We start from the raw sequence: 27,012 nt of genomic DNA, 5'->3' as shown, positions 1-27,012 counted from the left end.
TAAGCAGCCATATTATCTAAAGTTAAAGGTCTGTGAAAAATAAAGAAACAATAAAGGATAGAGGTAGTAGAGCTACAAAGACAAAATTCCTCAATAGAAAAATGGAACAACACATTCTTCACAGAAAATCTTACATTCTCCTAGGCACTTGGGTGAATGTGACAGTACCAATTGTCTGAGAAATACTCAAGAGAGATAGCAGAAGAAAAGAGAATAGTTTTGCAGGGCTGGCACTACGAGCACTGAGCTTTGTGACTCAGTGCCTACACTGAGGCCTCAGGAACTACAGTCTTCTTTCTCTACAGGGATAATGGCAGTTCACAGGCCAGAAGACTTAAAGCTCCACAGCCTCCTGTGGCAGGTTAGGAAATATTGGAAGGGGGCTTTCTTAAAGGACAGGGAGCAGAGGCAGCTGACATTAAGACCAAGGGAATTGCATTTGAATAGTGAAATGAATGGAAAAGTTTACCGTAGCTGGCATAGCACAGCAGACAAATTGCTAGGGGTGAAGGAAGGTATGAAACAGAGCAGCCCATTAGAGTGTTGCTGAAGTGATTCCCCCTGATATACACTTTGGCCCTCATCCAAGTGCACACACTTAAGTAAATGACTTCTGTTCTTGAGACTGAACAGGTAGAGTTGCATTTCCTTCTTGAGACCTCCCTTTCTCAAAGTTGAGGGAAACATCATAATCCCTCCTGAAAGGGACCCATCCCAGGGCCCCCACAGGATGTCTCAGGTTTACCTTAATCTGTTTAGACAAGAGGGCCCAGCAGGGTGGGGGAAGATCTAAGACTAGGGATGGATGAGGAAGACCCTGTTTGTAGTAATAAACTCACAACCCCCATGTTTGGAGGCAGCAATCTGTCCCTTTCCATACCCCCTCCACACCCCCTTCATCCTCTCAGCCCTTTCAAATGTCAAAATTTATGCCCCCTCCTACTGAGACTATTTACTTAGACTAGAAATAAAAGTTCAGGGGAGCCCCAAGTACTTACTCCATCCTGTAGTTGATGCAAGATGCAGCTTGTTACAGTTCTTCTGACTGCTCTACAGCTACTGTCCCTGGTGCTCCCAGGAGAGCCTCAGGTACAGGCAAAGGGTGGAGGGATTACAGCAGTAGATGGAGATTTTTTGGTGCTTTGGCCTGGCTTCTTTCACTCTGATTCTGTTCAAGAACCTCCAGGTTCTGGGAGAAAGTGATGGTAGACAGAACTAGGGAAGAAGAAAAGCAAGATGGGACACTCTGCTCTGATTTTCCCTTTGCTTGTATGTATGGGCACAAGGGGAGCAAAGAAAGACAAAGGCAAAGCCAATAGAGGAAGGAACTCTGGGCTGTATACGGTACTCAATTATGAGGCTCTGTTTTCTGCAAAAATCTGCCACTTTCTTCCTGTGCTCAGGATGCAATGGCTCAAGGCAGTTATAAAAGGCTGTGTAATCTTTATTTTATTATCCTCCAAAAGCGAAACTATTGGGCTGGAATTGCAGACTGAAGACATAACCAGATTAAGCTATCATCTTAAGAGAAAACATCTCAGAGAAAAACAGGGTCCACAGACATTTTAATTCTGAAAGACTTTGTAAGGAAGCCTCAGCATGTATTGCATGCACAATAAAAAAGTTGGAAAGGAGTCTTGATTGAATCTAGTGCTGGTTTATCCAGCTCCAAAATGAGACTAAGAGATGGATTTAGTGAAATATAACTAATATAAAGACTCTTGTCAGAGGCAGGGAAGGCACTGTTCTAAGTACTCTACAAATATTCTCTATCATCTATCTATCTATCTAATCTTTCTATCATCTCTATAGCTGTATTTATAATTCTTAAAACAATAAGATAAAGGTCACATTTTCTCCCATTATACCTATTAAGACAATGGGGCACAGAGAAATTAAGAAATTTGCCCAATGTCCCAGAGTCAGGATTAGAACTCATAAATATGGCTATGGAATTAGTGGGTTTGGGCTCTGAGTAGGCAAGTAATATGATAGGCACATGACAGGGGAGGAAAGATCAAATTATGCACCTCTGTAGAACATCTCCCTCTCTCTATCTAGCTGAGGCAAGGGAGCTGCCTCCCAGCCTTACCCTCTTGCCCTGTGTTGCATACGAACTCCAACGTAGCTTTGATGTCTGCCACTTCCTTAGGTGTCAGAGGATAGGATCTAGAACAAAGATGGGACCTGGGGGCAGCTTGAAGCATTGTCACTTATTTGTCATATAACTTAGCAAGATAGTTTTAGACTCTTAGAACCTCATGTTTTTCAACTATAGAATGTGGGTTACAATTCACCCTCTGTTATGTCTTGTGAGTGCTAAATATCCATCTAGACTGGTGTATCATGGTATTGTTACTACTAATGCTTCTTTGATGATTTGAAACTCTCTGTCCCTGTTGTCTTCAATACAAGGTAAAGTTGTAGGAATCCTCCAGATCTCTAGAGTGGGGGTACTGTAGACAACTGATGCTTCCTAAGCCTATCCCCTAACACACCTCTACAGACCAGCTTTGCTCTCTCCCACAGAGCCTTGAAGGAAAATTGGATTCCAGCAAGGTGAACTGCAGCCACATTCAGCCAATGCATGAGGTAGGGTGAGGTAGGCCCCACCAATAGGTGCTAGAAGGGACCTGAAGCTTCAATGCTGGGAAATCAAGGGAAGTATAACTCAACCCCCTAACAGAGGGATGCCCAAACTGATAGTCAAGAAGAAACCCCTGTGCAGAGGCAGGGCTCCTCTGGCGCTCCAAAGTAGGCTTAACCTCTTCTGCTTCATGTTGGCAAACAGCCCATGGTGCCCCAACATATTTCATTATGCTTAGTGTGCCTATGGCCATGCTTTGCAGCTGGTGAGAAGTGTGTCAAGCTCTGTGGATGAAGGAGGCACATGCCATTGTGTGGTTCACCTACCCAACAACACCATCCCCCTGCAGCAGCTGGAACAGCTACATAATACAGCTCAGGAGCTCATTTGCAAGTATGAGCAGAAGCTATCCAGAGTAAGTGCTTGATCTGTGGGCTGGGACTGGGAGTTATCCAAGCAGAGTCTATTAAACACAGCATGGGGATGAATCCTGGAAGTAGAAAATGAATTGAAGGAAGTGACACAGCCCTCATTTTTGAGATGAATCCTTAGAATGAAGGGAAATTCTGTACTATCCTTGGGATCTCCAGTGAGAGTAACAGACTATAAAGAGGCTTATTTAGGGGGTGCCTCCCATACTAATGGATGAATTAATGGGTATGGGTCCACTGGAAGATGAAAATAGGGCAATTTTTTCCCGGGAGGATGCAACCGAATGGGAGAAGCCACAGGTGTTGACATTTGGAGCAACTTCCTGTTCATCCTCCACTGACCCAGGTCAGTGAGTATGCACTTGCCATTGAAGATCAAGAAAATGAGGTTCTGGAAATGAGCCATATACTGGAGTTGAGGAATCCCAGCACCCTTGCTTCTCCCTATGAGAACCCAGCCTTCAACCTGCTGCGCCTGGAGCTGGAGGGAGCACAGAAGTTGGTGACTCAACTTAAGGCCAAGGGAGGCGTTAGTGTGGCTGGGGACCTCCTTTATCGACTCCAGAGCCAGGTATATGAATGGATTAAAGAATACCCCTTCCTTTGCTGGGTGCAGTGGCTCACTCCTGTAACCCCAGCACTTTGGGAGGCTGAGGCAGGTGAATCACCTGAGGTCGGGAGTTTGAGATCAGCCTGGCCAACATGGTGAAACCCCGTCTCTACTGAAAAACACAAAAATTAGCCCATCATGGTGGTGGGCACCTGTAATCACAGCTACCAGGGAGGCTAAGGCAGGAGAATCTCTTCAACCTGGGAGACGGAGGTTGCAGTGAGCTCAGATGGCACCACTGCTCTCCAGCCTGGGTGGCAGAACAAGACTCTGTCTTAAAAAAAAAAAAAAGAAAAAAAACCACTCCCTGTCACAGCCTCCTGACTTCTCTAACCTCACAAATTGGACAATTTCTAACATGATTTCTTTCTGGGGGAAGAAAACTCTGAGCTGAGGAATATGACAGCCAGAATTCAGTTTTAAGAACACTCTGCAACCCACTTCCCGGGCATCTCATTTCCATAGGTAACTAATGCCAGTCTCACACTCAAGCTTCTGGCTGACTCTGACCAGCGCAGCTTTGGTGCTCTCCAAAAGGAGGTGGATGTCCTTGAGAGTCAACTAAGTGAATGTGAAAGAGATAAAGAGAAAGAACAGGGCTCCAGATACCTTGGACCACCCCTCCCCTGGGGTGAGTTCACAGACTGAATTTCTCAAAGTCTTATCTCTCCAGAGACCAGTTTGGGAGTGCATATTGGCTATGGTAAACTGAGGGTAGGGAAGTACAAATTTTTTTTTTTTTTTGGAGATGGAGTCTTGCTCTGTCACCCAGGCTGGAGTACAATGGCACAATATCAGCTCACTGTAGCCTCTGCCTCCTGGGTTCAAGTGGTTCTCCAGCCTCAGGCTCCCAGGTAGCTGGGATTACAGGTGCACGCCACCACACCCAGCAAATTTTTGTATTTTTAGTAGAGACAGGGTTTTTTCATGTTGGCCATGCTGGTCTGAACTCCTGACCTCGGGTGATTCACCTGGCTTGGTCTCCCAAGGTGCTGGAATTACAGGCGTGAGCCACTGCACCTGGCTAAAGTATAAATCTTGATAGAGAGTAAATCTTTCATTTCTTTTTGTGTGTCTCATCTTACATGAGATTATATGAGATTATAATCTTGCAGACCAAGATTGATATATTCCCATATATGGGCATAGGTATGCATAGACATATGGACACCCATAATCAGACATACATAATAGTCTATGTTCATGCAAAATCAACCTGCTGATATGCTTGTATATGCACTCAGGTACATAAGTATAAACTCAAATCCACACATAATTACTATACTTTCACATTCAGCTATCTGTGAGTTGTATGTTTAAACCTGGCTCATATCTTGCTTGCTTTCTCCTCTAGCTTCTTGTGCCCATGGAGACCTCCAGAAAGTTAGCAAACCCCTTGTGGTGCAGCTCAATTGGAGAGGCTTCTCATACAAGGCAGGTGCCTGGGGTCGAGACTCTGCAGCCAATCCAGCCTCTTCCCTTTACTGGGTGGCCCCTCTACGTACAGATGGCAGGTGAGCCCTGAGTGACTTCTGCAATCCGGTTAATTTCAAATGTCTCCTACCCTGACCCGAAGGTTTCTTTGTAGCCCCAGGGCAGCTGATTCTCTCTATTTTAAGTATGCTCCAAAGCAAACCTAGCCTAGGCCTGACAGGTCACCTCCTAATGCTCTTCTCATGAGACAAGCATGGTCCAGACTGCCCTGTGCTTCCTTCACAAATCCACTGTCTAAAAATTTTAATCCCATAGTAACTCAAATATGGCTCTACTTCTACTCTGATTCTATGTAAAGGACAAACTCTTTTACATCTGGGCCTCACAATCCTAACTTCCTGCTTAGAAGTTCAGAACACGTCTCTGGCCAAGCTTGAGACTTGGACTTAAGCCAATCTGTGTTTGAAACTCAGTACTGCCCTTTAAGCTAAGTGACCTTGGGAAAATGAATTAATGTATCAGATCCTTTTTTAGCCATATGTAAAATGAAAATAACTATAAATATATGGGAGGATTACATGAGATTATATAGAAAAGTAGGTACAACATTGGTGCTGATACATATTTATTAGATAAAAGAATGACTTAAAGAGTCAATACATAGATGAATAAGACCTTCAATAAATTGTCAGCCTTGCTAGGGAGGTAGGACCAACACACAGAATGTTAGAAGTCAGTGTCTGTGAAAATGTGATGCAGACCCATTGTGAGAGAGAGACATGAAGACATGAATACAGGTTGCAGCAGTTATTGAAGAGCCCCTGTTGAAGCTCAACTCAGAAAGATTAGTGTTCTTGAAAATTAGTATCACTGGGAATAATGTTCTCTAATTTCTATGCTTACATAAAATGTATGATATAGGCTATACTTTGTAACATATAACTCATATATGCTACACTTTGCAGCTCATAAAATATATTTACATGCCTTGGAACCCTCTCAAAATCCTTATGGGTAATTAGGACTTACTGACCAAAGTTAGGAGGTAAGATTACTCCTAACTGACAGATAGTTTAAGGAACTTTCCAATGTGACCTTGTGAGAACAGATTTCCCTGGATCCAGCTCCAGAAATACGTCCTGTTACAGGAACCTTGCATCTCAAGAACAGGTGGAAGGAAGGAAGGCCGTGGAGTCTAGATACAGAAGAATGTCCATGAGGAAGAAAAAAATCATAGCTACTATGTTTTGATTGCTCATTGAAACAAATACTCTACTAATTATTTTCTTTGCTTTATTTTGGTCAGTCCTGACAGTCAATAAAGTAGCTTGTTTTTTTTTTTTTTTTTTTTTTTTTTACAGTTTTTATTTATAAGCTGTGTGGCCTTGAGCAAATGACTTAACCTTTCTAAGACCTAGTCTCCTCATCTGTGAGGATAAAACCTACCCGACAGTGCTGTTACTATAATTAAGATTATGCATATATAGCATCTAGTGGGCACTGTAGCTATTATTATTACTGTAACTTTTTAAAATAATTATTTGTTTTGTCATGGATGAGTAAGTAAAAGATGAACTAAAAGTCAATTGTTTGAGGGCAAAGCCCCTGCTCTTAATTAGCAAATTGATCTGCACATTTTTATAGCTGTTTGCTATCATGCTTATTTCTGTCACCCAATAATTCTGAGTGTGGGGGCTTGGCCTAGGTACTTTGACTACTATCGGCTGTACAAATCCTATAATGACCTCGTGCTGCTGACAAACTATGAAGAGAGGAAGATGGGCTATGGTGATGGCAGTGGAAATGTTGTGTACAAGAACTTTATGTACTTTAACTACTATGGCACAAGTGACATGGCCAAGATGGACCTTTCCTCCAACACCCTGGTGCTGCGGCATCCGCTGCCTGGTGCTACCTATAATAACCGCTTTTCCTATGCTGGTGTGCCCTGGAAGGACTTAGATTTTGCTGGTGATGAGAAGGGGCTGTGGGTGCTCTATGCCACTGAAGAGAGCAAGGGCAATCTTGTTGTGAGTCTTCTCAACACTAGCACCCTAGAAGTGGAGAAAACCTGGCACACCAGCCAGTACAAGCCAGCCCTGTCAGGGGCCTTCATGGCTTGTGGGGTGCTCTATGCCTTACACTCACTGAGCACCCGCCAAGAGGAGATCTTTTATGCTTTTGACACCGCCACTGGGCAGGAGCACCACGTCAGCATCCTGTTGGACAAGATGCTGGAAAAGCTGCAGAGCATCAACTACTGCCCCTCAGACCACAAGCTGTATGTCTTCAATGATGGTTACCTGATAAATTATGACCTCACCTTCCTGACAATGAATAGCAGGCTACCAAGACCATCAGCCAAGAGGCCCTCTGGGGTTCATGTTTCACCAAAACCTGTCAAACCTAACAAAGCTTTCAGACCCTGAGACCCCAGGACTGGGCAGAGCATTGGTAGATGCATGTCCTCTTCCTTACCTCCAGGGGGACCACATCCCAAATTGGCGATTGGCCTAATGTTTGGGAGGCAATGATCATACGTAGTGAGTTCCTTACATAATTAATATCTCAATCAGCACATTAAGGTTCCTTTTAATAATGATCTAGGTGGATTTGATAGAGAAAAAGTAAAGTATTAGCTAACAAAATGGTACCCTTTCTTTTTCATGCTTTGGCATATTATATTCCTTTTGGAGAATCATAAATCCAGCTTCTAGAACTTGAGAGTTCTGTGATCTAGAATTGTCAGTCTTGAGTTGAGAACATCTGATTCCAGTGCAGAAGCTGCAAGGGAGCTAGTCATTAGAGTGGGATATAAACATTCCCTTTCTTATATCTACCTTCCTGTGAAGTCCCTGGGAATAAAAGGGGCAAAATCTTGGTCTGAAAATCAATTTTCATTGTCCCGGATTGATCTCACTTTTGAGGGCAATTGCAAGAAAATTGCTTTAGGCCTGAGTCTTGCTGTAGTAAGTTAGCAATTGGCAACACAGCATGGTAAGGATCTGACATGGATGGTGCTGGGGGTCTAGATATTCTCAATAAAGAATCATTGGTTTGGTAGCAGAATGTCTCCTGGCCAACTGTCTGTCATCCCTTAGATTGTCTTCAATACAGGCTTGAATTGTCTTGAAGCTCAATACAGGCTTGAGCTCTTTGCTTGTTCCTTACCTGTCTGTGTTGTGCTCCTCCCTCTCCAGGCAGGCTGATGGAACATATAAAATTCAGACCCTGAAGCCTTCCTAGTAACACAGAAATGCATATACTTTCCTATATACATTCAATGAGACATATATGTTCTCATTCATATAAAAAATTATTTCCCACTGCACCTAAACATCAGCATAGACATAAATATACATTTTAACATATCTATTAATAGAAATGTCATCAGCTTCTAAATAAAAATCAAACACAATTCTCCAAATTATATAGGACCAATAATCCAGCTTTTTAGTTGCCTGCACCTAAAGAATGTTACTACAACCACCTCATCTCTTGATTTACAGACCACATTCCCCCTTAATGCTTTGCCATAAAGGTGGCACACAAGAGTGGGTTAGGACATTGAAACAAATCATTCTAAAACTTCTGCTATAATGACATGTAGAAGAGATCAAGTGATATGTGAATAAAATATGTATTATAAAAAATAGCTCATTCATATTTAGTTTGGAATGTCCCTATGAAGAGCCTTCCTGGTTACCCGTAGGAAGAAGGAGCTTCCTAGGACAGAGGAACATTTTCCCCACCATATGGGAGCACAATTAAGTTTAGAATCCTAAAATCTAGCCTGCAAATAAGGCCCACATTTCCAGATCATTAAAACAATTAAAGAGCTCCTCCCTATGGGAGAGACTGCATTCTTACAGGAGTGTGGTTTTATCTATGGCTTCAGAAGACCCAACTTTTCATACAAGTCTGACATCCCTATACAGAACATACAAACAGTATCACACAGAAACACAGGTTTCACATTTAAAATTTGGTTTTTATTTACCTTTTTGTGTTCTTACTGGTTCTATCCTGAGAACTTCATCCCTGTTTTCTGGAAAACTATTTTAATTTATTGTAGAGACCTGGACCCCTATTTAATTTATTGTAGGGACCTGGTCCTCCTTCCCCAGCTGGTCCAGGGTAGCTGCAAGGATAGACTGACATCATAATACCCCTTTTCTGAAGATTAATGCCCTGGGTGGGTGGGGTAGGAGGAGGGGTAGCCCTGGGAGAAGCCATAACCACTTTGTCCACCATAGATAAAGTATGAATCAGTAGCCATGCCAAGCCTCAGCTGGGCCACATCTGGAGAACTCGGGTGAGGGCACAACATTGCAAAATACCTGGCCCCAGCCTGGTCACTCATACCTTTTTGGGCAACAAGAACACTATCCTGTGGTCTGAGAACACTGTATCTGAGACAAAGGCCAGCAGAAACATTATCCTGCCCTCACCCTTTCTGCCCCTGCTTCCGCCTGCTCCCTGTCTGTCTACCCATGAAAGCTCATGCATGCCATCTCTTGAACATCCAGGATGTCCCAGAGTGGACATTCTTCAGGTCTTCCTGCAGACAAAAATATCTCTTCAAGTGCCACTCAAGTGATAGTGAAAGCTGCAGGCAACCAGAAAGACTTTATGGTTGCTGATGACATCTCGGTGAGGCAGTTCAAGGAGAAGCTATTGGCTCACTTCCAATGCCAAATGGATCAACTTGTGCTGGTCTTCATGGGCCGTCTTCTCAAAGACCATGACACGCTGAGCCAGAGGGGCATTAGGGATGGTCACACCATCTACCTGGTCATCAAGTCCAAGCACAGCTCCAGATCTCTGGCCCGTTCCTTCCAGGACCTGCCAACGAATGATCTCTGCCATTGGGACAGAAACACTGAAGGAAACAGCAGTGGGGTGCACCAACCAACAGGCACAAATGGAGCTCCAGTGGAATTGGCCCACTATGTGGGATCTGATACACCCAAAGTGCATACCCAGAACTTGGACGTGAGCCATCCAGAGCACATAGCACAGATGCTGGAGAATCCTAGCATCCAGCGGCTTCTGTCCAACATGGAGTTCATGTGGCAGTTCATCTTAGAACACCGAGACATGCAACAATTGATGCGGCAGAGCCCAGAGGTTTCTCACCTTCTTGACAATTCCAAGATCTTATGGCAGACTCTGGAGCTTGCCAGGAACCTTGCTATAATTCAAGAGATAATGCAGTTCCACCAGCCTTCGCAAAACCTTGACTATCCACTGAACCCACAGCCGTATCTGGGCTTAGAGACAATGCCAGGTGGGAATAATACCGTGGGTCATTGATCAATGTGCTGATGTCAATGATCAAATGCTGAACAGCATGCAAGATCCTTTTGGAGGAAACCCTTTCACAGCTCTTCTGTCTGGACAAGTGCTGGAACAAGTCCAGTCTTTATCTCCACCTCCACCTCCACCCCAGGAATGACGAGACCAGCTCCCACACCATCCTACAATCCGAGTCACTTATAATAGCTCTCATGATTTATCTTCAAACATCTCAGCCAATGACACCCCCAACAAGGTCAACCACGCTTCCAAGGTCAACACTGCTACAATCTCCACCAAGGGCCAGATCCACATCTGTGCCACTCAGCAGCCAGCTGGGATACTAGCCTTACCTAGCATATAGTTTACCCAGCAGCCTCAAGAAGAATGCAAGCATGCCACTTTTCTCTGAGTAGCTCCAGACAGATATTAGAGGGTGATCTCCAGCTGTCAGATGAGCAGACCAGCTCCCAGGTCACAGAAGGCATGATGCAGTTGCTTATGAACAACCCCTACCTGGCAGCTCAGATTATGTTGTTCATGAGTATGCCCAGGCTGTCTAAACAGTGGAGGCAGCAGTTGCCCACATTCCTGCAGCAGACACAGATTTCTGACCTGCTTATTGCTTTAGCCAACCCTAAAGCATCACAAGCAATATTGCAGATTGAGCAGGGTCTCCAGCTGCTGGTCACAGAGGCTCCTGTTCCTCTGCCTTGGGTTGCACCCTACCTATGGGGCCTGGGTTGGCTTCCTGCCCCCAGCTGCAGCTACCTTGACACAGTGCCCCAGTCCTGAAATCTTCCAGCTATAGCTGAGCCCAAGGGACCTGAGTGCTGCCACAAGTCTGGAACAGTCCTACAGAGGCTACAGTTCCCAGATGGGGATGCTTCCCACCCTCTGCAAGCTCCTGAGATTTGTTTTAGCAAACAGATGGAATATCTCCAGGTTCCCAGGGATTTGGGAACCATCATGCCAATCTACAGGCATTTATTTCTACTGAAGGGGATACCAATGCTGCTACCCACAAGCTCAAGAGATTGCAGATTCTAACCACCATGCCTACTTGTTTGCTTGCTACCTGCCTGCTAACCCACCTGAACATCTCATTTGCTATTTCCACCTCTCCTGATGCTTCCAGCCAGGAGAAGTCCTGGAATAGGAGGTATCAACCAATGCTTCCTGTACTGAAAAATAGATCATTGGCCACAGCTGGAACATCTGTCAATAAAATGGCTACACCTACTTGCACCGATCTGAGGTTTGACTTTATTTCTTTTATTAAAAAAAAAAAAACTGTGTGATATCTTTGTCTCACCTACTATACATGCATTATCACACAAAACACATGCACATATTAGTATAGAGATAAAAATAATGTTTTTATCTCTAAAACATGAGCATTTCGAGCATGGTATATGAAACTTGAGCATGGTATATGAAACTGATCATTTTGAACATGTCATCTCAGACAGGCACATGTATATATACAAGCTCACATAGTAAAAGATTCACATACACAGGCATATAGAGTACACATCATAGTCATGAGCAAACACAGATGCAAATACCTAGAGACACCTAAACAGACCCATACATAGGGAAAACAATCATAACATGCTCAAACAGAAAGAAACATATTACATAGATAGGTCCAGATACAGACTCATAAAGACTGTCTGAATTTCTTAAACCCAAATTGTTCAAATTTGAAAGTGGAACAGGAATAATACATGAGCCAGAATAGGGTGAATTCATGTATCAACCCAGCCTAATGAACAGTCATCATCAGAGCCTCTTACTAATTGACATTGCCACCATTATAAGGTAGTGATGGGCTGTCACCAATTTCTCTTTAGCATACAGAGATGCAGCTGCTGCCATCTCCATTATGTATTTCAGTCACCGCAAATTCAGCCCTCCATGCGGCACAGGATCTTCCAAGAGTATCATCTCCTTCAGTATATCTTATGTTTGTAGTTTGCATTTTCCATGGTTGCCAATGCCCCATCTTTTTCTCTTTCTGCCTCACCTGGAGTATCCCAGCATGGCAAGATATGCAATTACTTGTGTTTTAATTTTTCTATGATTAAATAATTTAATACACTCTTACCGTAATAATTCAATGTTGTTTTAGGCATTGAAAAAATAGCAGTGAAAAAACAAAGATCCTTTATTGATTTTACTCTCTTTCGTGGAGATATGAGTTATGTTAGGTGGTAAGTGCTGTGAAGTAAAATGAATCAAAATGAGATATTCTACAGGCAATCAGGGAAGGCCACTCTGAAAAGGTGGTGACATTTGAGCAGAAATCAGAAGTAATCAGGAGAACTGAGCGTGCATTTCACTGAGACAAGGATGATGCAGTGGTTGTCTGAAAGTAAAAGCACCAAGGTAGCATTATTCCTGCTACGTTTACAAGAAGGTGATGTAGCTGAAATGGACAAAAAGGAGGAGCGATGGGTAAGAAGTCAAAGAGATTGTGAAAAGTATTTTTTTTTTTTTGAGATTGAGTTTTGAGATAGAGTTTCACTCTTTTCATTGCCCAGGCTGGAGTGCAATGGCATGACCTCCGCTCACCACAACCTCCACCTCCTGGGTTCAAGCAATTCTCCTGCCTCTGCCTCCTGAGTAGCTGGAATTACAGGCATGTGCTGCCATGCCTGGCTAATTTTGTATTTTTAGTAGAGATGGAGTTTCTCTATGTTGGTCAGGCTGGTCTCGAACTCCTCACCTCAGGTGATCCACCCTGATTACAGGTGACAGCCACTAAGCCTGGTTGATTGTGAGAAGTTGTATAGGTCTAGTAAAAACTTTGGATTTTACTGTGAATATAATAGACAGTCACTGGTGAGTTTTGAGCAAAGCAATTAAGTAATTCAGTTTATCAGTGTGGCTTCAGAGTAGAGAATAGACTGTGGTAGAGGAAAACCAGGGAAGCAGAGAAACCATTTAGGAGGCTTTTACAATAGAGCAGTTGAGAAACAGTAGTTTCTTGCACTAGTGTGGGAGCAGGGGAGGTGGTGAGAAGTAGATTCTGGACTCTAAAGGGGACCCACACAAAGGAGATTTGTGTGCTCAACAGACCACCTTTTCTGAGCCCCAGCACGATCAACAGCGATAGTGAAGCATGGGCCTACAAACTTCCAAGTGCTTCTAGAAAGCTCACTGCCAAAGATCCCTACTTCACTTCCACACCTACCAAAAAGATAAGTCTCAAGAAATAAATTACAGTGAAAATGGATGTTTTTACCTCCTCGTTTAGTATAATTAAGCTTTATACCCTCTTTGCTATAGCTTGCATAAAAAGCTCAAGCTATCCAGGTCATCTTTCTTATTTTCATCACAATATGCTCTGAAAATTCCTCACTTGGCTCATTTTTCTACTTGTCACCCATTTTCCAAGTCTTTGCACCCTGCCATTTAGAAGTCATAACTTAGCAATAGAGAAACCTACATATCTACAACCTTCTTTCTAGAGATGATTCTACCTGTTTTCTATCATGGAGATCTGGATGTCCACTGAAGACACTGCTTCTCCAGAAAGCTGCATCTTTGTTTCCCTTGGACTTAGATAGATGTCATTCTTGCACCATCTTACTGCTTCTCAGCCCAGATTTCTGGCTCCAAAATCACTTCATGCTCCATGGATGTAATAATTGTGGCATAATACTCGCCTAGTTAACTTCGTGATACTCAGCTCTTCACTTAGTCTCTGTTTAGGCAAAGAAAAGCATACAACTGTGCTGACTAGTTCCATTTAAACTTATTACCAAAAGATTTAATTATCATCTTAGTAACCCTAACTGCATTTTCCCAGCCCAGTGATTCTCACCAGCATCTGCACCAGGATCACCTGGAGGGTGTGTTAAAACACAGATTTCTGCATGACATTCCAAGGGTGTCTGATTCAGTAGGTCTATGGTAGGGTTAAAATCTCTCATTTCTCATAAGTTTCCAGGTGATGCTTAGGCTGCCAATCTGGGGATCATACCTGGAAATGTCTTAGTTAATTTGCTACCTTACTGTTAGACCAAACTGCGCCATTTTGTAAACTCCCCCACTATTTTGCAGACCTTGGTCAAAGTGAAACATTTCATGGGGGTTCAGGCTGTGAGAAACATCCTGCCACAAGACAGACAAAGGCCCATCTAAAGTTACATCTCTATCATATCTTGCTGGCCGAAGGTCCAATGAACACCATACTGACATCCCACCAAAATGAGGACCAAACTGCCTCATCATGAGAACACTTTATCAATATCTTGCTGGGCAGCCAGCCATACTGACCAGATCCTTCCTGCCCGTACCTATAGATTGGCCCAGCCTGTAAGCAGTGGTAGGCTCTGGCATTAGGTTGGTCCCACATTTCCGTGGGTTTTATGCTGGACATAAAGCCTGCATTTGCGTGTGTGTTTGCATGTGTCTGTGTGTGTGTGTATGTGCATATTTCTTTAACTCTTGCTTTCCCTTCAAAACCTAACACTCTTTCAGATGATTATTTTATATTTTGTTTTTTCTTCTCAAATCTTCAATATCTACTTCTTAATCTAAATCTTACCTAAAGTTGGGCTTATTTTTAACAAGAAAGACAATAACAATCAGAAGAGTCTTCTACCTGGGTCTACCATGAAATCAACCAACTAGCTTATGTCTGTCCCAATACACTCTGCCTCCCAGTCTGCTATCATGAATAAACTGTTCATATTCCTACACCAAGCTCTTCACATGGGCACTTGCTCCCAATCTCTCTAACTTATCTATTCGAGAACTTAATAGTTTTCCCTTCCTCATGCATCAGGTTTTTTCTACTCACTGGATTGTTTCCATCAGAATATAAACATCATACACTATTATCTTAAGAAAAAAATCTAAAAAGTCATTAACTTTACATTCCCACATAGCCATTATCCCCTTTCTTGCATTTGTAATACTCTTACTAGATCTAGTTTTTCCCAAAGCATTTGCTTGTAAACACACTCTAATCAGGCTTCCTACCTCTACTATTATTCCAAAGCTAGTCTCATCATGGTCTCCAATTCTTTATTTTTCAAATTCAGTGGCCAATTCTCAGTCCTCATCCTGCTGACCTAGCAGCATCATCTGACATGGTTGGTTACTCTCTCCATTTTGAAACTCTTCTTCCTTTGGCCTTTCTCTTTTCTCTCTCCTTTTTTCCTTACTGTTTTATTTTTTCTCAGTTTCCTTTGCCAAATCCTTCTGATCTTCCAGATTTCTAAATGTAGAGCCACAAGACTCACATTGTATATTCTCTATTATTTTCCCTATATGCACTAACTAGCTAATCTAAACCAGTCCTTGATGTTAGATACCCTTTGAATGCTAGTGAACTGTGGACTTATAATATTCAACTACTATTCTGTATCGCCATTTGTATATAAAATGGGCATATCAAACATATGGAAAACCGTTGAACAACCTGCTAATTTAGAAAACATGCTTAATTCTAATCTTTAACCTAGTAAATATTCAATCCTTTCAGTTCCTTTGGGGGATAAGAGTTTCTAGTAAAAAAGTTATGTTATGTTTGACTCTTCCCTTATACTCCAAATCATATTGATCAGCAAATCAATACTTTGAAAATATGTAAAGAATTCATGTTAATGTTGAATAAGACAGAAAACTGAGACACAGGATAACAGGAAAAAGTCCCTGGACCAGGAAGTCACTGAATGTGGGTCTGAATGGAGACAGAGAGGACTAGGAGATGTCTTATAATGTTCCAATCCCAGTCTGAGCCTCCACAGAAGTCTCTGCAAGAAGGCACTTGAGGTGGAGGAAGTAGAAGTGGTAAAAAAATGGGAGAGCAAGAGTTCCCAGGGATCCAGAGCTCCTTTGAGAAGACTCAGAAATCCACTGTGTGAGGCTGTGATGTCAGAACTGAGGTCACAGAAGGGACCTGAGAGTGCAGGTTCTGACCCAGAAGGCCTCAGGAGTGGCTGTGCAGCAAGATGAGGGAGGTCTGGAGCCCTGCATAAAGAGAAGGACAGGACTACCACTGACTGGTATCTACACCCCAGCCTAGGCCCTTCCTCCCACCTTTGTCCCTGTACTCATCAACTACAGACCTCTTTCCCAGGACCCTGCCTTTCCCTCCCCTGACTCCAGCATGTCCCAATCTCATAATCCTCCTAGAGCACCCTGTCCCAGAAACATCATGGCCCCTTTCATGTAGACCCTGCAGCTTTCCCTATCCTGATACTCAAGCCCCTTTTCACGCTCATCCTTCCTACTTTTGCCATTGCCTAAAAGGATGATCTTGGTCTTCCATCCCCATGCCCCCAGCTGTGTCTCCACAGACCTGGGCCTCCCACTGTCACCATGGCCAAAGGTGGAGAAGCCCTGCCACAGGGCAGCCCAGCACCAGTTCAGGATCCCCACGTCATCAAGGTGACAGTGAAGACACCCAAAGACAAGGAAGATTTCTCAGTTACAGACACATGCACCATTCAGCAGCTGAAGGAAGAGATATCTCAGCGCTTTAAGGCCCACCCTGATCAGCTCGTTCTAATCTTTGCTGGCAAAATCCTCAAGAACCCCGACTCACTGGCACAGTGTGGAGTGCGAGATGGCCTCACTGTCCACCTAGTCATCAAGATGCATCGTCATGCCTTTGGCAGTGAGTGCCCAGCTGCCTCTGTCCCTGCCCCGGGCCCAAGTCCTGGATCACTCCCTCAACCAGGCTCCATTTACCCAGCAGATGGGACCCCTGCCTTCAGCTTAGGTTTCCTCGCAGGCCTCAATGGGCTGGGCTTGACCTCCCATGGCTTCCCTGACCAGACAAGCTCACAAATGCGGCAGCATGTGTCTATGCCTGAATTTGTGGCTCAGCTCATTGATGACCCCTTCATCCAGGGTCTGCTGTCCAACACAGGCCTGGTGCGCCAGCTGGTTCTTGACAACCCCCATATACAGCAGCTGATCCAGCACAACCCTGAGATTGGGCATATTCTCAACAACCCTGAAATTATGCGGCAGACAGTAGAGTTTTTACGTAACCCTGCCATGATGCAGGAGATGATACGTAGCCAGGACCGGGTGCTTAGTAACTTGGAGAGCATTCCTGGTGGCTACAATGTGCTGCGCACTATGTACACAGATATTATGGACCCAATGCTTAATGCAGTCCAGGAACAGTTTGGTGGCAATCCCTTTGCCACTGCCGCTACTGCTAATGCCACCACCACCACCAGCCAACCTTCTAGGGTGGAGAATTGTGACCCTCTCCCTAACCCCTGGACTTCCACACATGAAGGCTCAGGTAGCAGGCAAGGAAGGCAGGATGGGAATCAGAATGCACCTGACATTAGAAATAGGGTTCCAAACTTTCTGGGTAATATAGGGCTCTATGACTATCTCCAGCAATTGCATGAGAACCCCCAGTCCCTAGGAACTTATCTACAGGGTACTGCATCAGCTCTCAGCCAAAGCAAGGGACCACCACCACCACCAGTAAACAGAGTTCCTCCATCATCACCCTCATCTCAGAAGCCTGGGTCAGGCTGGCCTCTCCCCAAGGAGTTGGAAGCAATCAAGGGAAAGTCCTCCTGCCCAGCTTTCCTGAGATACCCCTCAGAGAACAGTACTGGACAAGGTGGAGACCAAGATGATGCACGGAAAAGCTCCACTGGACATAACATGAACTTGCCTGATCTTGTCTCAGGGCTGGGAGATTCTGCCAACAGGGTTCCATTTGTTCCCTTATCCTCTTCCTCCATGGCAGCCACTACTGGAATCCCCGAGCCTCCCTGGCTGCCACCCCCAGTTTATCCAAGATCTCTGAGGCCAGGTGGCATGAATCCAGCTCCACACTTGCAGGATGAGATACAACCACAGCTGCCACTGCTGATGCACCCTCAGGCAGCTATGGCAAACCCCCGTGCCATGCAAGCCCTGCTGCAGATTGAGCAGGGTCTGCAGATCCTAGCTGTTGAAGCACCTCACCTCCTACTCTGGTTCATGCCTTGCCAAACAGGGGTGGGTACAATGGCAGGAGGTATAGAGTCTAGAGAAGATGCCCTTCTGTCTGAGGATCCTCTCCCAAATCCACCTCCTGAGGTGTTCCCAGCACTGGACTCTGCAGAGCTGGGCTTCCATTCCCCTCCCTTTCTCCATATGCTGCAAGATTCACCGAGCACCAATCCCCAGCAGCTGCAGCCTGAGGCTCACTTTCAGGTGCAGCTGGAGCAACTGTGGTCCATGGGCTTTCTGAATCGTGAAGCCAATCTTCAGGCCCTCATTGCTACAGGGGGTGACGTGGATGCTGCTGTGGAGAAGCTGAAGCAGTCATAGGAGCCCTCGTCATTCAGACCATATGTTTTCCTCTGTGCCTTTTCCCCATATCCTATTTCCCCAGCTCTCCCATGCTTGCATACAGCTGCATTATAAACCAAATTTACTCTGATGCCCTTTATTGTGGAGGCAATGTTGTTCCAGAGTTGACAAGGAAGACTAAGGGCCAGAACAAAGTGGGGGTGCTGTTTATAAGTCAACCACTGGCACCACTATACCATCGGGGGGCCCAGGTCTGAGCTCTGCTTATGCCTTTCTTGAGATGCAATTACATCCAATCTCCAGGGTCGACTTGCCTGAGTCTTATTCTTGTGGGCTATGAGAAAAGGGAAGGATATGGGAGAAGGGGTGGTGATAAGGGCTGTCTCTATATGGATGTAAGGACTTGGAGGGAAACTAAAAGATCTGAAGTTAGAAGACTCGTATGTATGAAGAACAGTGGAGGAAATGTTGCTGCAACCCTTTGAAGGTGAAGGCCTGCAACTTTCCTGGTGCTCTTTCAGTGTTTCTTCAGATTTTGTAACCTGTACTAGCTACTACCTAGTGCTCTGGTTTTCCGAGCTCCGTACCACTAGCCTGACTGAAAAGTGGGTACAGTTTCTTATTTTTAATTCCTCTGAAGATGATTCCCCAAGTGCCTTTCACTTCCAGGATTTGATGCTGATCTCTGAGCGGATAGAGATAGAGCAGCAAAGAAGTCAGGGTGACTTCTCAGATTTCTGAATCTCACTGTTTATACAGTCCCTTGTAGCATTGTAGCCAGATCAGAGAGGTAATTTTTTTGCAACTTCAGGCTCAAAATTGAAGACCTATTCTGTGTGTAGCATTCTGCTAGCTGTTAGGAATTCAATATGAGCAAAAGAGTTTTACTCACTGCCCTGTCCTTATGAGTTTATGATCTTATAGCAAGAAATATGCAAACTGTGACTATACCATTTGCATTATATATAATTACAAACTATGAGAAGTGCTACAAAGAAAAAGATGAGCAGCTGTGAAATAGCATGAACAGGGGCTTGACCTAGTCTGGGGAGACAGAAAGTACTGCAAACTAAAATCCAAAATGTGGTAAGAATTAAGTAGGTAAAGCTTTGAAGGAGAAGGGGAGAGTTTTCCTGCAGAAGAGCCATTATGCACAAAAGCACTGAGGTCGGAGGTGCATAACACATGGAAGATGCCCTTGGCATCTAAGACTAAATTCTTGTTTGCATTCGAGGATGATTTTCATTACCCATGTACTTCTAGGGTAAAAGTGTTACAATTCATAAATCAAGCCAGTAAATCATGCTTTCCAGTCCATATGCACATAAATGTGTCAGGTAAACACACCGCAGAGAAATGCACAAGCATACAATACATATCTACTTAAATACATCTTCACATGGGCACATTCTCTGTACACATGTACAAGCATACATACAAAACACAGTTCTGTTAAATCAGAGTTTCATTGCAAAATGGAAGTGTAAACATAAGAAACATTCACATTATATTCCAATTAAGGAAGTAAAGAGGTCTTTTTGGAGGATACCTAAAAGTGGCTGTGGTGTGTGTTTAGATGTCAGAGAGTCAGTATTGGGAGAAAGGGAACCTCTACTTGGAGCCCAGGATATTTTGATCAGCCTGTGATCAAAATAGCAACTTTGAGATATTAGCGCATGACTTAAAGGAGATAAAAGCAGCCTTAGGGGAAACATTTATTCTAGCGATTTAGGTTTCAGTGTCTAGGTGGAGCACAAGGCTCCTAATATGATTTGGCTCTGTGTCCCCATTCAAATCTCATCTTGTAGCTCCCATAATTCCAGCGTGTTGTGGGAAATGATTGAATCATGGAGGCTGTCTTTCCCATGCTGTTCTCATGATAGTGAGTGGGTTTCACAAGATCTGATGGTTTTAAAAACTGAAGTTGCTCTGCACAAGCTCTCTTCCTGGTAAGATGTGACTTGCTCCTCCTGGCCATGGTTGCGAGGCCTCCCCAACCATGTGGAACTGTAAGTCCAGTAAACCTCTTTCCTTTGTAAATTGCCCAGTCTCTGGTATGTCTTTATCAACAGCGTGAAAACAGACTAACACAGCTTCAATTCCCCCTCACTCCACTCCCCTTAGGGGGTAGTTTTTGTCCAGAAAAGAAAAACCTATTGTTTATGGTGGTCCTAGGGGAAATGAAGAAGAAAGTCTTGCCTTTCCATTTTCTTCAGCTCATAAGCCAAGTTCTCTGGGTCTGCCTCTGACTAAGGAAGATATACATTGAATGCATAATTTCCATTCTTGGAAGTCCAGGTAGGTCTGAGGAAAAAAAAAAACTAATGGAAAGAAATGTTACTGCTTTTATCTGCCTTCCATCTGGGCCAAAGAAAGCCTCAGGCTCATATGAAATTAAGCCCTGCTCATCAGGGAAGACAACAGGTGAATTGGGTCTCAAAGTCTTAGCTAGGGAGAAGGGTGTTCATTTAGTGAATGATTCTCTTGCCATAACCTCTTGAGAGTCCTCCACAATTGATTGGGTGCTTGGAATCCTTACTCTAGCTTCCAAGAATAAAGTCATCAGCTTTATGCCTGGTTCCAAGGTGGTGAATTCAGGAGAAGGTTTCTGTGGCAGGGAGGGTCACTGTCTTCTACCTAGCAGCTAAGGTAGGGCCTGGTATATGGAAAGTGTGCCATCAGTGATTGAATGAGTGTTAAATGATGAGTAAGTGACTAAACAAATGACAAAGTGATTAGGGGCACTGGGTAGACACAAATCAAATAAAAGATACCGCAGGACCAGAGCTTGAGCTTGGGAAAATAAAGGATATTAGAATTTTAGTGGGAGGAGGTCCCTGCAGGCTGGAAGTGGCTGAAAGAGCAGACCTCCTAGGACTTACCATCTGTTGTCCCTGTTCTTACTGTCTATCAGCCATGGCCCAAGATCAAATCTGGGTTGTGGAAGGACAGGATAAGGGGATTATACAGGTGGAGAAGAGACAAAGTTTTGGTCATGCTGGGCCTACTGCCTAGCTCTTTCCAAAGAATTGTACTCTTTCTTCAGACCAAGAGATTTGCTAGAAAGTAAAAAAACAAACGGTGGTAAAGTCTGGAGTACTGAAAGCTGATTTGCATAACAATTAGCCGGGAAAGTAGACAGCAGTTAAGGAGAAAGGTATCCAAACAATATAAAGTGCTTTTAAGCATCTGTGTTATTTCCTCTCTTTTTTTTTTTAAATGGTATCCTAATATCTTCATCATAAACACGTCTGTATTTTTTCAGTATATTTTAGGGGTTCATTACTTATATTTATTTAATATTAATAATAGCTAACATTGTTAAGCCTTTACTATATGTCAGGTCCTGTTCCAAGCATTTTTACATCTGATTCCACACAATAGTCCTTGAGCACAGATATTAGTAGTATCCCTATTTTATGGATGAGGGCAGCTGAGGCAAATGAAGAGGGGACGTACATCCCTTAAAGTTGTAAAGCATCTTCATATTACAGCCAGGATTAGACAGTCTAATTCCAGAGCCCATACTCTTAATCACTGCAATAAATCAAGTTAATTTAATTTATGCGTTAATCCCTACCCTTAAAAAATAGAGCAGGGCAGAATTTGTGATATTAAAATTTTTACACCCCTGAGTCCTGCAAATATCTACACTGCATTAAAATGTCTTCTTTACCATACCCTACATATGTGTACATGCTTTTATTTGTTTCTTTGCTTTTTATCTATTAGTACCACACTTCCTCAATTATTTTAACTTTGAAATATTTAATAACAAAAAGAATGATGCCTGGCATTGCAAAATACCTTTGGCTAATTTTGTCTATTTTTGCAAGTACATTTTATAGCAGATGTCAAATTTCAGAAAAGGCCAAATGACATTTTGACTGGCTTTCTATTATAAATTGGAGGAATATTGAGAAATTTGCAATAGGGAGTCTTTCCTTTTAAAATAGAAAATGTTTCTATTTATTTAAATTTTGTTTCTTTGTAAAAAAAATGTAGTTTCTTTAAGTTTTACACATTTGAATTTATTTAAATATGATATTTTCTGATTGTTATTTTGAGTGACAAATTTTTCATCATATTTTCTGAGTGAATTAAACTGTGAGGAAACTGCGCTATTACTGTATTATCACTTCAAATTGATTTTTTAAATTGATACTCATGCAATCAAGTGTACACACTGTTGATGCCCAGCACAAGGCTCTGAGTACCTGTGGCTCCCACACTGGCATCATCCTGGCTTTCTACATCATGCCTTCTCATTCCTCACCCACGGCTTTGGCCACGGTGGAGTCCCCAAGCATGTGCACATCTTTCTGGTTATGCTCTGTGTGCTGCAGCCTCCTTTACTGAACGCAGTACCTATGGGACTTGAACCAAACAGATTTGAAGTCAAGTCTCTTTGTGAGACTGCTTCACTTGGAAAAGAATTCGGCCTAACCTATCAATCTGAGACAGAAAATGAGGAGAGTATAAAAGCTATGGTGAATCGTTGATAAATTTGTAAGTGGAAAAGAGAAGCACTATATTACAGCTATGGAACTTGGCTTCTAATATTGGACACATCACTTTGCCACTCATGAGCTCAGATTTCCTTATCAGTACCGCAAGTGTCTTACAGCTCTAAGAGCTGGTAAGTCTAGTGCCCCGATGGGTCCATCTTCAATCCTGCCGTGGAGGGGAGAGTTCTGAATGCTCTTCCTGCTTCTTACACTAACATCTTGGGTCACTAAACCTTCTTTTCCTTCCAGAAATAATGTGTGGTTCACAGGAGGAGATTATCCATGTGGGTATTCTTGGTAAGTATTTGTATTGAAAAGTGGACTCTTTGGTCAAATGAAGCCAGGACCTTAGGGCAGCAGGTATGAGGCCTAGAAAGATGCATCTCAGGAGCAGAACAGTTGTTACAAAGGCATTGAGCACTAACCCCACTCCTACCTCCAGCTTCATTGTACAATTGTTCTCTCTTTTCAGAGTTATTATGCTATTTGGTCCCTTTAGCATGTACTTCTTCAAATTATAAAGAATTTTAACTTTGTTCCTGGTTGCAGGCTGGCATCCTCATAAGAAGCATGAATTTATTTGTCTGTTAAAATAAATGTCCATTTACTAATTTATTTTTAAAAATGTATTTGTATAAATTTTAGGGGTTCATGTGCTATTTTATTATATGGATATGTGGGGTAGTGGTGAAGTCTGGGCTTTTAATGTAACCATCACCAGAACAATGTACATTATATCCATTCAGTAACTTCTTATTCCTCAACCCAATTCTATCTTCCCACCCTCTGAGTCTTTAATGTCTATTATTCCACTCTCTATGTCCATGTGTAACACATTATTTAGCTCCTACTTATAAGTGAGAACATATGGTATTTGGCTTTCTGTTTCTGAGTTATTTAAGGGCCTCCAGTTCCATCCATATTGCTGCAAGAAACATGATTTTATTTTTGATGGCTAAATAATATTTCATTTTCTTTATTTAATCATCTATTGATAGACAATCAGGTTGAGTCCATATCTTTCTTACTGCATTCACTAATATTCAATAATTAGCATCTGTTATGTACCAGGCTTAGTTCCAAGTATTACCAGCCTAGTCCCAAGATTACAAAGAAGGGAATGATCACAGAAGAAGTGATGTTAAACTTAATGTCCTATAAAGTGGGTAGTGGATGGCCATTTTCTGGGTGAATAAGCCAGAAAGGCATTCCAGGTAAAGGAAACAGCATGAACAAAGGAATGGCGGTTCCACTGTCTGGTGGAAACCTGTACGATCAGTCTGGCTAGAATTCTGTGATAAAGGCTATGCTTTACATAACAGCCTTAAGTGTTCGGGAATGTACCTTGAGGGTAGCAAGGACCTTTGAAGGTTTTAAGCAGGGAATGACATAGTCCAATTTACATTTTATAACAAAGTTAAAAAATGAGATTGGAGGGTAACAGGATTAATGGTAGAGGGACAAATAGAAAGGCTGTACCTGCAATCTTTTTTTTTTTTTTTTTTTTTTTTTTGAGATGGAGTTTCGCTCTTGTTACCCAGGCTGGAGTGCAATGGTGCGATCTCGGCTCACTGCAACCTCCGCCTCCTGGGTTAAGGCAATTCTCCTGCCTCAGCCTCCTGAGTAGCTGGGATTACAGGCACACACCACCATGCCCAGCCAATTTTTTGTATTTTTAGTAGAGACAGGGTTTCACCATATTGACCAGGATGGTCTCGATCTCTTGACCTCGTGATCCACCCGCCTCGGCCTCCCAAAGTGCTGAAATTACAGGCTTGAGCCACTGCACCCGACCCACCTGCAGTCCTTTGAGAGAGGTGGTAGATTCTTCCTAAGTGGAACAAAAGAGAATCCCAATCTGAAAATTTAAGCTGTATCCAAGTAGACAAGTTTTTAGTTTCAGTACCTTCTGCTAAGTTTTGCTCTGGCCGGAGTGCCTTGTATGTAGTCCTACACAGTATCATCCCGGTAAAATATAGTCATCCCCTCTTATCTGCAGAGTATGAGTTCCAAGACTTCCAGTGGATGACTAAAACAGTGGATAGTGCCGAACCCTACATATACTATGTTTCTTTCCTCTACATGCACACTTATGATAAACTGAAATTTATAAATCAGGCCCAGTAACAGATTAAAAACAATAACATAAAATAGTATAATCATAACAATGTACTGTGATAGAATTTATGTGAATATTTATTTCAGGAATTTTGTATTTTATTTTCAGACTGTGGCTGACCACAGGTAGCTGAAACCATACAAAGCAAAACTGCAGATAAGGGGGGACTACTGTGCTAGACTCACTGAACACTCTTGCCCCAGGAACTGGTTCTTGAGTCTGATGCCAAACTCTCCCACCTTTCACATACACAGGACTGGGAGAAGCCAAATTCCTTTCCCAATTTGTCACACACATAGGTTTCCTTCATTCAAATCTTGAATGAAACTTCTGTTTCCATCTTTTCAGTCTCCAGAGCATGAGCTCTGGAGAAAAAAAAAGTGTCCTAGCTTCAAACTGAAGCACTGTATGTGTTACCTGAATGGCCTTCTATGGGTTACCTGACATCTTTAGTCCAGTTTACCTAAATAATAGAAGAAATAAGAGCTACAGTTTAGAATTATTGTAAGGATTAAATAATCTATGTGAATACCGTAAGGCTGGTTGCCTCGCTGGGAGCTCGGACACGCCCATCCCTCTCCCTGCCTGAAAATTACATCACCAAAATATGCCCATCATCTAGCTCCACCTCGGAAATCCCCTCTGCACTTGGCACTTAGCCCGCCCTTGGAAAGCCCCGCCAAAACCTGCCCAATAGCACATTGCCCCATCCAGAAATCCCGCCTACCTACCTATAGCAGCTTGCCACGTCCATGTCCTGTTTCTCTACAGCCAATCAAACGCCTTCACTCCCTATAAAACCCCGTGCCCAGAGGAGTTGGGCGTGACTTCTCTGCCCTCTTTCCTTGTGACCACAGAACCTTCCTCGGAGCCGAATAAATTGGCATTTAATCTTCTTGTGCTGGCCTGAGTTTCCTCATTTTTAACTCGGTGATAAACCTCGCAAGACAGTAACCCTTAAAAATACGTTAGCTGAGGTTGCTTAGAACACAGCAAGGGCTCGTAAGTGTCAGTCATTAAAGTGACTGAAACTCTCTGAGTCTGTTTTTCCATCTGTACTATGGTGTTGATGCTGTCTATTGGGTATTAGCAAAGATTTCTGTAAAGCTACTCATATTTATATTTAACCTGTAGCACCTTACTTTCCACATACATACTCATTAAAAAGTAGCTATCTCTCCCTTTCTGTGCTCCAAAAGCTATCCTCTCCCTACCTCAAGTTTCATTGGTGAATATCAGTAATTGATATCTGTGATGCTCAATAAATGCTTTAATTTCCCAAAACACAACTCAAACCTGCCCCTCACAATATCATGACTAAATTTCACAGAACCCACCCAAACAATTTTATTTACAGCATCTCCCCAAATGGGAAGGGAAGAGGAAAGTGGGGCCACTCCTGACAAAAATCAAGGGCCTCGTCTGTCCATTGCTGCCACTCTTGTGATTCCCTAGATGTTTCTTTACTGCTCAACTCCTTCAAGATAGGCTGTACAGGGCTGGGCACTGAAGGCATCACTTACTTATGAGCAGCAGGGTTCAGACTCTAGTGGGCAGTACCAGACATCGTTTCACATGTGCCCATTGTGCCCACTCCACACAGGCCCAGAGACTCCGCATCAGGTGATAAGGACCGTGGCTCAACAGGCTCATGAGGTAGGCAAGGTTCTGATCAGAGTTGTACAGTGCCTGTCATGCTCTGCCACCGTTAAATAAATTACACCTTTCTCATC

At 43.2% G+C, this 27,012-nt stretch overlaps 3 protein-coding genes and 1 long non-coding RNA gene across 7 annotated transcripts in view; 3 read left to right on the top strand and 1 right to left on the bottom strand.

Moving 5' to 3' along the window:
• Positions 1-9,218, bottom strand: part of LOC118145800 (uncharacterized) — a 55,697-nt gene extending 46,479 nt beyond the window's left edge. For all 3 annotated transcript variants that reach the window (XR_013522889.1, XR_013522891.1, XR_013522890.1), the window contains exons 1-2: positions 9,063-9,218; positions 999-1,215 (exon numbers count right to left, since the gene is read on the bottom strand). This is a non-coding gene — a long non-coding RNA (uncharacterized LOC118145800). The remainder of the gene's footprint in view (positions 1-998; positions 1,216-9,062) is intronic.
• LOC108593806 (olfactomedin-4-like) lies at positions 993-8,125 on the top strand. 2 transcript variants are annotated; one of them, XM_017977854.4, is made up of 7 exons: positions 993-1,089; positions 2,530-2,592; positions 2,850-3,002; positions 3,365-3,589; positions 4,094-4,259; positions 4,983-5,142; positions 6,768-8,125. In XM_017977854.4, the coding sequence occupies exons 1-7, from the start codon at positions 1,021-1,023 to the stop codon at positions 7,489-7,491; spliced, it is 1,560 nt and encodes a 519-aa protein (XP_017833343.3). In that variant the 5' UTR covers positions 993-1,020; the 3' UTR covers positions 7,492-8,125. The 2 variants fall into 2 exon arrangements, with proteins under 2 accessions (XP_017833343.3, XP_054097960.1); XM_054241985.2 differs by lacking the exon at positions 3,365-3,589.
• A 78-nt stretch (positions 9,219-9,296) lies between the features above and the next one.
• On the top strand, positions 9,297-11,612 carry UBQLNL (ubiquilin like). Its single transcript, XM_009007568.5, is given in 3 exon segments — positions 9,297-10,375; positions 10,377-10,761; positions 10,764-11,612. Coding segments are annotated over 3 exon segments (1,587 nt in total). The 5' UTR covers positions 9,297-9,565; the 3' UTR covers positions 11,156-11,612.
• Positions 11,613-16,309: 4,697 nt separating this feature from the next.
• UBQLN3 (ubiquilin 3) lies at positions 16,310-18,978 on the top strand. Its single transcript, XM_002754902.6, has 2 exons — positions 16,310-16,383; positions 16,664-18,978. Exon 2 carries the CDS (start codon positions 16,700-16,702, stop codon positions 18,668-18,670), a length of 1,971 nt encoding a protein of 656 aa, XP_002754948.2. The 5' UTR covers positions 16,310-16,383; positions 16,664-16,699; the 3' UTR covers positions 18,671-18,978.
• The last annotated feature ends 8,034 nt before the right edge of the window (positions 18,979-27,012 follow it).

The sequence above is a fragment of the Callithrix jacchus genome, chromosome 10 (genome assembly GCF_049354715.1).
Source record: "Callithrix jacchus isolate 240 chromosome 10, calJac240_pri, whole genome shotgun sequence".
Taxonomy (NCBI): Eukaryota; Metazoa; Chordata; class Mammalia; order Primates; family Cebidae; genus Callithrix; species Callithrix jacchus.
This window is presented reverse-complemented; position numbering and strand designations above follow the sequence as displayed.